The sequence below is a fragment of the Oratosquilla oratoria genome, chromosome 9, assembly GCF_046742065.1.
Source record: "Oratosquilla oratoria isolate Oo_2021 chromosome 9, ASM4674206v1, whole genome shotgun sequence".
NCBI classification, from domain to species: Eukaryota; Metazoa; Arthropoda; class Malacostraca; order Stomatopoda; family Squillidae; genus Oratosquilla; species Oratosquilla oratoria.
This window is the reverse complement of record NC_134785.1, coordinates 60450411-60461865: the sequence shown is the minus strand read 5'-3', so window position 1 is coordinate 60461865 and position 11455 is coordinate 60450411. Positions and strand designations below refer to the sequence as shown.

Here is an 11455-nt window from a genome sequence, read left to right as displayed (position 1 = left end):
ATTAGTTCATTATTTTTTCATAGAGATCTATGAGAAGTCCCAAGGATTGTTGCCAGCTGATGTGGGCATCTGAGTTCCTAGTCGGTGAAACTCAAGGCACAATTGTTACGTACTTGTTATATGGAAAATAAATACTTGGATCTAGATCTGAGAGGCTGTTGTGCAATGACTCGTAGTTCCATTAAAAAAATAATCTGCATTAACCATTTAAGACCCTGTGACTGGTAGTGATTTTGGTTAGACTAATATCAGATCATTTTACTTGGATATCTAGTCCTAAATGTTGTACAGAATGTTATTTTTCTTGTTTTATTATTATTATTTCTTTTTTGTATGTCTGGACCCAAATCTTGAAAAGTGTTTGGCCTATCAAGCCTCCTACCTTTTCATTAGTAGATTTTACCTTCCTATTCCTTACTACAGCGATACATCTCTCTTCTATCACTATTTTTGTGTTGACTGTTCTTCAAAACTTGATAACTGCTTGTCTCCCCATCTTTGAGATAATATAGTACTAGATTGTCTGAAATATCTTAACTCCATCTCTGTACAAAATCCCTTTGCATAGCTTTCTTTTTACTTGAAAACTTCCTTCCTCCTTCTGATGTTCTCCCACCAACCTATGACTAGGAATCTTTCAAAAAGGGAGTATAAGTACTCCCTCTTCTAGTAGTTTATTGTAAACTGGTGTAATCCCTCCCTTACCCTTTCTGAATGGTATTGTATTTTGTTTTATTTACATTTTTTTTAGCCTTTTATTATTCTTTGATGTATGTAGATACTATGTTACAAATTTTGAAAATAATGTAGTCATCACCATTTTTAACAATGGTTGTAACTTCACAAACAAACAACAGACCTAACAAATTACACATAACCACCAACTACCCTCTTCTTTTCACTAGCCATATGCCACAGTGTCAGGCTTTGCTTTTTCCCTAGAGGCAGATCTCCATTCCACTGAACAGAAGGTAAGGGTGCCTAGAGTACTGAAGATGACCATAATCAGCAGGTGCCAGTTCAGTTCTAATACACTTGAGTAGAAGAAGCAGGCAGCAGCTGAGAACGATTGTGTAAATTTGAAAAGAGCAAAGGCTGGTCCTGATTGGTCAGCATAGATGCTACCAAGAATGGAGTAGATTTGAGTGTTGTAGCACGCATCACCCAAGCCAAGGAGGAAGCTGCAGAAAAGCGCTATCACTTCACTGAAAAAAAGTAGAACTGTTATTGCTTGAACGAACACAGAACCATTAATAATGGACATCTCTAGTTTTCACACTTGCCCATCTCCAGCCCTGTGGATAATTACTAACAAGGGCAGACTTCCCCTTGCTGTTTTAAGGCACATTTATTAGCCATAACTATATCCCATATGGGTACCCTCTTAGCCTCACTGAGTCATCTATAAAAAATTCATCCAGTGATCTTGGCCATTATCCAGGAGGTTAGCCTCATGACTGTAGTGGCTCAGCTGGTGCTTGGAGACAAGATACCAGTCTTATATCATTGTCCAATACACCTGGGGCTGATCTCTGTCCAGTCACACCCTGTGATTCTCTTGGGAGACTTGCAGAAGGCATCTATATACGTTACCAAAGCATTGCTGAGAATCCAAGTCTCTTCTTTACAGCAAGATGGGGATCACAAAAGTCTTATTGCAGACCTTAGTCTTCCTACATTGGTACCTACAGTGTACAGTATTACTGAGAATATCTGTAAATCTATGGGTCTTTTCCAGTAATCTAATGAGTTGCAAGTCTGTACCCATGGATGTATGGGTCCCATTGATAAAATTTTGTTCAATTTTAATTTGGCTCAAATTTTAGTAGAATTCCACATTCTCACTCTAAACATGTTCCTGCATCACCTTGGAATGTACTAGGAAAAAGCTGGTTATACCCCAAATCCATTTCCAATCCAAGTGCAGAGGGCAGAGGTGGTGACATCAATGCACCTTCTGGCATATGTTCCTCACCACCTCAAAATCTGGCAGCAGTTGATATAAAAAGGATAGGTGTTACCCAGTACAAAAGAGAATAAGTTACCTGCATGTTGACTTATTTTTCAGTTTGTGCATATATCAGCACCATTGAGTTGTTCCTGATTAGGGTCCTGACAGTCTTGTAATATTCTTCCCTTAAAATTCCCATCACCTTACAAGCAAATTTAATTATTTTCCACTAATCTAAATTCCTTCTCTTCCAACACCATTTTTCTTACCTTGGCAGTCCTTGAAGATAAGAGGGATCCAACGTATCTCCAAGAGGTGCAGTAGATGGAAGGTTGATGAAGATGAGATAGAAACAGACAGTGTGTATGAAGTAGCCTAAAATTACAATGGGGTCACGGCCAAACTTGTTGGTTTTCTTTTCAAATGTGCCAAAAACTGCTCCTCCTGTTGAGTGAAAAGATGATGCATGTTAGCATAATGATATTTATGTGGCTGAATAAATCAATCCACTGCTCCAGGTCTCTTGCAGAAGGCCCATGACTCCCAGACAAATGGCAACAGCCACTAAATTGGCCTACAAATCACCCAAGGAAGATATTGTGTTGTCTGGGTAAATGGAAGGGTAGTGGGTCAGGGATTGGAGATGGTTAAAGAAAATGGAGAAGAGTGGGAAATGAGCCAGTTTTTTTCTAACGATGCTGTGCTTGTGGCAGGATCAGAGGAGTGATTGAGGAAGTTAGTGATAGAATTTGGGAAGGTGTGTGAAAGAAGGAAGTTGAAGATAAATGTGGGTAAGAGTAAGGTGATGAGATGTACAAAGGGAGAGAGTGGCAGCAGATTGGAATTGAGTATTAAGGGAGAGACTGGAGGAAGTGGATAGTTTTAGATACTTGGGTGCAAATGTGGCAGGAAAGGGAGGAGTGTGGGTGGAGGTAGAATGTAGATTGAGAGAAGCGAGTAAATGCCTTGGTGGATTAAAAATTGTAATGAGAGACATTTGGGAAATGGATGCTAAGAAGAGATTGTATGAAGAAGTTATTGTGCCGACAGCACTGTATGGAGCAGAAACATGGAATATAAGGGAGGAAGAGAGGAGTTTGAATGTGTTTGAGATGAGGTGCCTGAGAAGTATGATAGGGGTTACTAAGCTGGATAGAGTGAGAAATGAGGAGGTGAGAAAAACAGGGGTTGAAAGAGAATTGGGAGATATGGTTGATGAAAGAGTTTTGGGATGGTTAGGACACATGGAAAGAACAAGTGAAGAAAGATTAGTAAAAGAGTTGTGGAAGGCAGAGATGGAAGGAGTGAACATGAGGGGTCAACCTAGGATGAGATGGATGGATGGGGTAGAAGGGGCATTGGGAAAAAGGGGAATGTCTGTTGAGGAAGCAAGGGAGAGGACAAAAGATAGGGGTGAATGGAGAAGGGTTGTGTATGGATGATGCTTTGATGCAGGAGGGGGAGTGGGTGGGGGATGGCAGGTGAGAGAGTACAGTATGCATGAGAAATAAATTGACGCAGCCCGAAGGTATTTCTCCCATCTCCTTTTCTGCATGAGGGGATGGAGAGGGAGGGTCACAGATTTAATGAAGCGGCCTTGCTGTGGATATGCTGTTTCTTGCGGCACTGCTTCTGACCTAGGGTAGTGGGCAAGATAGGGATGACCCGTCATCCAGGAGGTGCCAAGATAAGGGGGAGGGAAGAGGGTAGAGGGGAGTGGAGTATGTAGGGGATGGAATTTTACTACCTCCCTTGTTTATGTGGAACTATACTAGGAGGGTGGTTAATCAAATGTGGTCCTTAAGAAATTTGATAGACTGAACTGATTGCAATCAAATAAATTCATAACTTTCTTTGCTAGTCTAGTAAAAGGTAGGTCTGCTTTATTATAATCTCATCCCTTAACATCACTTGTTTATGAACTTACCAAGAATCTCTCCACAACCAATGCAGATGCCAGAGAGTCCAACAAGTTTCTTTGAATCTGGGAACCTATTGGTGAAACTGATGGTAGCACTGTACACTCCACTGAAGAAAGACAACTCAATACCTGCCAAGATGAAAAAAAAATGAACCCTGTAATTGTTGTTTTAACTGATCAGTCAATGTTGTTTTAGTTTTCTCTTGCAGGAGACCAACAATACCCAGGAAACCAGCCTTGGTTTAACCATAGGTCACTTAGAGATTTTGTGGACCTCTGAGCATATACTTAATTGTAATATATAGGAAAAGAACTACACATGGGATCCTGTCATTTCTAAATGTCATAGGTATATGTAAATATATTCATATAATGCATTGCTTACTGCAATATATGTATACCGCATTGCTTCTGACCCAAGGCAGTGGGCAGGTACAGGGATGATCCGTCATCCATAAAGAGCTAAGATGAGAGGGAGGAAAGGGTGGGGATAGGAGTGGAATGAGTGAGTATATGCCTTATGACTTGGCTGCCTCCCTGGTAAAGGGGGAAACTTTGGGTATATGATACAATATAGTGTGTATATATATATATGTATGTGTGTGTGTGTATTTACATAGTTGTATTTTACGGGAAGGGGAGCTATGCTCATGGTGTCCCATCTTCATATCTCATTTTATCTAAACTATTTTTAAATTCATGTATTGTTTTTGCACACACCACTTTCTCATCTAACTTGTTCCAACTGTCTATTACTCTGTGAGGAAAGCTGTTCTTTTTCACATCTCTTCTATAGCTGTCTTTTTTTATTTTCTTTCCGTGCCCTCTTGTATTTCTATCATCCCATTTTATCAGATTCTCTCTATCAATAATTTCTATGCCTTTCATGATTCTGTAAATAGCTATCAAATCTCCTCTCTTCTTTGCTCTAGTGTCTGTAGTTCAAGTTTTGTTAGTCTCTCTCCATATGATAGTTTTGAGTGTTGGTGCCAATTTTGTAATTGCTCTTTGTATTCTTTCAAGTTTTTTATACATTTTTTTGTACTTGGTGACCACATTGTTGCTGCATATTCCAATCTTGGTCTTATCAGAATGATTAGAATTTTCTTCACCATTTCTTCATCCAGGTATGTAAATGCCACTTTGATTGTTCTTATTAAATTATAAGTTTCTCCTAAAATCTTATTTATATGTTTCTCAGGTGACATATTATTCATAACAATGACTCCCAGGTCCTTCTCATTTTCTACTTTTTTTTATTCCTTCTCCCAATTTATATGATCCTGTTATTCTGTTTTTGCTTTTTCCAAATTCCATTATACTACACTTTTTAGTGTTGAACTCCATCTCCCATACTTTATTGAGATCACTCTGTAGTGACTCAATCTTCTTCCCTGTTCACTTTTTTTAATAGTTTTGCATCATCTGCAAAGAAGCTCATATAACTTTCAATTTCTTCATCCATACCATTAATATATATAGCAAACATTATTGGGGCCAGAACTGTTCCTTGTGGAACACCGCTTATTACGTCATCCCATTTTGAGTGTTTGTCTCTTATCACTACTCTCATTTTTCTTTCTTGCAAAGTCTTCCATCCATTTAAGCAGTTTGCCCTGTATTCCTCCTTCAGTTTCTAATTTCTTAAGCAACTTGTTATGTGGTACTTTGTCAAAAGCTTTTTTTAGGTCTAGAAATGCACAATCAGCCCATCCATCTCTTTCTTGTATTATATCTATTAGCCTTAAATAGAAACATATTAAATTAGTGACGCATGATCGTCCTTGTCTGAATCCAAATTGCCTTGGGTTTAGCACTTTTTTTTTTTTTTTTTTTTTTTTTCTCCTAAATATTTTACCCATCTACTTTTGACAATTCTTTCACAAATTTTTGCTATTATACTTGTTAGAGAGACTGGTCTATAGTTGGTAGGGTCTTCTTTATTTCCTCCTTTATATATAGGTACTATATTTGCTTTTTTCCAATCTTCTGGAACTTTTCCTTCTTTCAAGGAACTATTTATTATGCTATGTATTTTGTCTGCCAGTTCATTTCTGCATTCTTTCAAAATCCAGTTTGCTATTTCATCTGGTCCATGCGATTTTCTAACATCAAGATTACTCAAGTGTTTCATTATTTCATTCTTTGTTACTTCTATTTCTTTCATAGGGGGGACTTTCTCCTTCCATTCGATCTCTTCCGGTTGTATATTCTCCCTTGTAAACACTGATTTAAAATGCCTGTTCATAATTTCCGCCATTTCTATTTCCTCTGTGTATTCAACTCCTTGTCTTAATTTCTTCAAATCTTGTTTGTTTTTCAGTTTGTTGTTTACAAATCTGTAGAATAGTTTTGGTTGATCTTTACATTTTTCTATGACATCTTTTTCATATTTTCTCTTTTCCTCTCTGCACACTTGTACATATTCATTTCTATAACAAGTATATATTTTCCATTTTTCAGGTCTTTTGTATTTTTCCATTTGGTCCAAGCTTTGTCTCTTTTGTCTTTTAACTCCCTACAACTTTTGTTGTACCAGCACTTTACATATTCTTTTTCTTGTTTTTGTCTTGGGACATACTTTTCCACTCCTTTTTTTATAGATTTTTGTCAAAATAGCCCATTTCTCTTCTACTGTTGTATCTTCTTTGTGTATTCTTTCCCGGTTTTCATTTTGAAAGAATTCTCTTATTTTATAAAAAAAAAAATTTCATACATCAATCTTCCTTTTCTATATTGTTCATTTCTTTTCATGTATTTTTTCTCATTTAGTTCTAGTTCTATCAATATGTGGCCACTTTTACTTATTGGTGCCAGGTATTCTATCTTTTCCACTATTTCAGGTTCTGATGTGATTATTAGGTCTAGTCTCGATGGTTCTTCATTTCTATACCTAGTGTTCTATTGAATCCATTGTGTCATTGTGTGGTCAGTAATCATCTCAAGTAGAACATTTCCCCATGAGTCTTCTCCACCCTTTACGGTCATCTCTTCCCAGCAGATTTCTTTGCAATTAAAGTCGCCCATCATAACTATTCTTCCTCCATCTTCCATTATCTTGTTTGATGTTATTCTTGTGTCTTCTAACATACATTTATGTTCACTCTTCCCACGAGACTGTTTGTGGGGGCACGTAGTTTATTACAAACTTTCTACTCTTCTTATCTCTGTCTTCTACTTCTATCATAATCATCTCTACACTATTCTTTCCATATGTGACACTCTTCATGTTTATATCCTTCTTAGTCAGGAACATAACTCCACCCCCTTGTTTTATCTTTCTGTTTCTAATCCAATAATTATATGCATTGTGTCCTATGCTGTTGGGTGGTAGTGGACCTTTTAATTTTGTCTCTACAATTCCCATTATGTCCGGTTCTTTTTCCTTCAGATACTCATTCAGTTCATTCAGTCCTGTTATTAATCCATCTATATTTGTGTAATACACTCTTAACTTTCTGTTACTTCCATTGTATTCTCTGTTTCTTTTTTGTTTCTCTCTGTTATGGTCCATTTCCTCAATTTCATATTCACTACTCTCCAGTAGAATTCTTCTTTTTCTGACTCCGTTCTGGTTTCGTTTTTTTCTTTAGCTTCTTTCCTTTTCATTTTTTCTTCCTCTCTTTCCTCTTTATTCATTTTTCTTTTTATCCATACTTTTTTATATTGTTCACTTGCTGCTAGCTTCCCTGTTTTTGCTAAGATATTCTCTGCTGTTGCTTGTGATCTGAATTTAATCTTAATTGGTCTGGTTTTATCTGTACTATATTTTCCGAACCTAAACATCTCTTCAATTTGTTTCATGATTTCAGGTTCATCTTCCTGAACTAATTCTAGTAAGCTGCTTACTTTTTCTTTTTCCTCACTGATTCTTGAAGTTCTATCTAGGTTATGTTTCTCTTCCATTCCTAATATAATTATACATTTCTTTTTATCTGCTAAGTCCCTCACTATATTCTCCTTCTGTCTCATCACTTTGATAACTGAGTCTTCAGTTTGTCCTTTCATTTGCTGTTTAATTATGTCAGTAAATGCAACTTTACTGTTTTCCTGGATTTTTTTTCCAACCCTGTGCTTCTTTTGCTATGGCCTCCTTATTGTCTTTATTATTCCTCTTTAATTCTTCATTCTCCTCTTTTACTTCTTTTAACTGTCTTTTTAATTCTTCTATTTCATTAGTTAAATTTTTTGTTCGCCTTCTCTAGTTCTTCCAACTTTTCAACTCTGCGCAATGTTGGTTACGTTACCGAACCTGTCTTCACAATGTTCGATCATCTTATCAAGTTTCTCCTCTAGTCTTGTCAATCGGGGGAGGTTGGTATCCCCCCCCCCACCCTCTTTAAATCCCTGGAAATTATTATCCTCACCTTCCATTGTGCTGCTAGCGGACCCAGGGATCTGGGAGCGCACGTGCTGTGTAATAGTAGTCCTTGATGTATGTGTGTGTGTGTGTGTATATATATATATATATATATATATATATAACATATATATATACACACTTAACCCTCGATTTAATAGACAAATGCATGCAGACCCTTGTCTGTTATTTGCAAAAGTCCGTTATTTGAAAATCAGGTCCGTCTGTTACCTATACTGGATACCAGACAGAAGTCCATTACTTTGAAAATTGTCCGTTAGGTTTCGGCGTGCACATACGTATTAGATATGTAATAAAAATTACAGTACATATGTATTATGATGTACACTACATATAAAGAAGAAACTGAAGCACATACGTTATTACCGGACACCTATCGGACAAATTTTTATTTTACGGACTTCGTCCGGAATTTCATTTTTACTGCCGGACACACTTTTTTGTACGCAAATTCGAGGTCCGCTAAATCGAGGGCTGAGTGTATATATATGTGTGTGTGAATCAAATCAGCCATCCTGAGACCACTGCTGAACAAAAGCCTCCTTTATAGCATTCCATGATTCAAATGATCGTGCCAACCTCTGCCACATCACTCCTGCAAATTTCACAATCTCGTCTCTCCAGCTTCTGTCTGGTCTCCCTCTTCCACACTTCCCATCTCACAGCGTCCACTCAGTAACACACTTGCTCCATCGCTCATCAGTTGTTCGCACTAACTTACCTGCCCAATTCCACTTTCTCTCTTACTGCCTCCATAATATATCTCACTCTAGTCTGCTCTCTCACCCAATTTTCAGTCTTTCAGCATTATTCCCACCGTTGATCTCTCCATTCTCCTCTGTGCAGTCTTTAGCTTTGTTTCCATCGCCTTCATCAGTTTCCAAGTCTCGCACCCATAGATTATTGTACAGTAATATATATATATACATATATGTGTGTGTGTGTATGTATGTATATTATATAATTTCACCATATAACGGAGGTAGCCAGGTCAAAGAAGTGTACCTATTCTCACGCATTCCACTCCCATCCACTACCTGTTACCCTCTCCCATCTTAGCTCCTCATGGATGATGGGTCATCCCTGTATCCCACCCACTGTCCTGGGTCAGAATCAATGTAACAAGACACAGTACATCCACAGCAAGGCCGCATCGCTAAATCAGAGACGACACCCCCCCCTCTGTCCCCTTATGCAGAAAAAACAGAAGACGGGGAGAAATCCCTTTGGGCTGCATCAAAGTATCATTCATATATAAACACCCCTTACCGCTTCATTCCTATTTCCTGCCTTCTCCCTTCCTTGCTCAACAGACATTCCCCTCTTGCCCAATACCTCCTTCACCCCATCCATCTAATCCTCAATTGTCCCCTCAAGTTCACTCCATCTACCTCTTCCTTCCACGCACCTTTTACTAGTCTTTCATCACTCATTCTCTCTATGTGTCCAAATCATACCAATAATATTTCATCATCCCTATCTGCCATCTCCTTTTCCACTCCTACTCTCCTCATCTCATTTCTCACTCAATCCAACCAAGTAACTTGTACTATACTTCTCAGACATTTCATCTCAAATGTGTTTAAAAAATTTCTCTCTGCTTCTCTTAAATTCCAAGTCTCTACCCCATACAATGCCATCAGCACAATCACCACTTCATACTCTTTGCATCCATTCCCAGATGCCTATTTCTCATGACGCTTTTAAATCCCCCAGTCATTCACTTGCTTCTCTCAGTCTACAGTTTACTTCCTCCACTCCTTTTCCTGCCACATGCAACCCCAAATACCTAAAGCTATCCATCTATATCTAAAGTTATATTCATCAATGTCTAGTTTGCTCTTAAATTCGTGTAGGTGTAGATGTATTTACCTAATTGTATTAAACGGGAAGGGAGCTATGCTCATGGTGACCCATCTTTGTATCTTAAAATTTTGAATAGTATTTGCACACACTGTTTCTTTACCTAAGTGTGTTAGTCTGTAGGTGTGGATGTGTAGATGTATTATTTCCTATTTATTCTATTTTATTATTTTTTATTTGTTTATTATTATATTATTGAGGTGGGGGATGTCTGATCAGTTGAATATGGTGAATCAGTTACAATAAAGGTTACAACAACAATTTGAATGAGTCAAATTAACCTTTTAAAATTGTTATTAACTTAATCGTTTTGTTCTGGCTGATAAAAAAAATATGAAAGCATCTCTAACCTGTATAAAAGAATGTAACTGAAAGGAAAAGCATGTCCCTTGTCCTGAAGAGGGCAAAGGAGGATTTCAGAGCTTGGTAAGGACCTCCAAGATTTTCGGTTCTTCCACTGTTAGAGGAACCAGGTTTCGGGAGGAACAGCATGATCAATACACCAATTATTGCTACTACCTGTTAAAGAGATTACATGATTAGGAAGCCCAGGTGTTTATTACTTAATAATTGGGAAAAATTCAAGAACATGGCTAGAAGGATGATAGTGAGAATTAGCTGAAATGAAATTTTTGAGGAAAAATGGGAATAGAAAATGGAATAGTAAGTTGTATTCAGAAATACAATGCCAGTCCAGTATTGCCAGTCGCTGTGAAATCTACAAGTTTCCAGTCATTGAAACTCTGGAAAACACACACACTCTACATTTGATCCTTGGAAAAGAAATACAGATGAACCCAGAAACTACAGACTAAAGGGGGATGGGGGACTACCGGTCTGAAGCCGTTTATCCGTAGGTTCCGTGTGTTGAACGTAACGTCCCTAAAGGGTCGTACTAATTACTGACTGCCGGCAACTCCGATAATATTCGTTGTTGTTTTTTTTTATTAATATTCGCACAAACTACTTAAGCAATAATTTATGGTATCTAAGTTTTAAAGCATCTGTCCGCATCAACATCGATATTCAAGATGTAATACACTACCGGTAACTTGTAGCTCGACAAGAGTGTCGAGACACCATGTTTGTTTTTATCGTGAGCGGTCATACGAATATATTCGGTGTCGTCTAAGGCCGTCTGGACCAAGGTAAAACGAATACTATAAGGTACGTTGAGCACCCCCCCCCCCTTCCGCGCACCTCCACCGTGACGTCATAGGAAATCCAGAGGGTTCCGCGGGTCATGAGCTGTCAATCACTCACCAGTGTGTGGAGCGAAGCTCCATCTTCTGATTAAAGGGGTAGCTAAGGTAGACAAATAACATATAAAAATGCCAAC

At 38.0% G+C, this 11455-nt stretch overlaps 1 protein-coding gene across 1 annotated transcript in view; it reads right to left on the bottom strand.

Annotated features, from left to right (window-relative positions):
• Positions 1-334: 334 nt before the first annotated feature.
• LOC143028484 (UNC93-like protein MFSD11) overlaps positions 335-11455 on the bottom strand; it is a 30290-nt gene continuing 19169 nt past the window's right edge. The window contains exons 5-8 of the mRNA XM_076190658.1: positions 10467-10635; positions 3879-4001; positions 2221-2395; positions 335-1205 (exon numbers count right to left, since the gene is read on the bottom strand). Of these exons, the coding sequence (XP_076046773.1) occupies positions 902-1205; positions 2221-2395; positions 3879-4001; positions 10467-10635 (771 nt within the window). The 3' untranslated portion in view covers positions 335-901. The remainder of the gene's footprint in view (positions 1206-2220; positions 2396-3878; positions 4002-10466; positions 10636-11455) is intronic.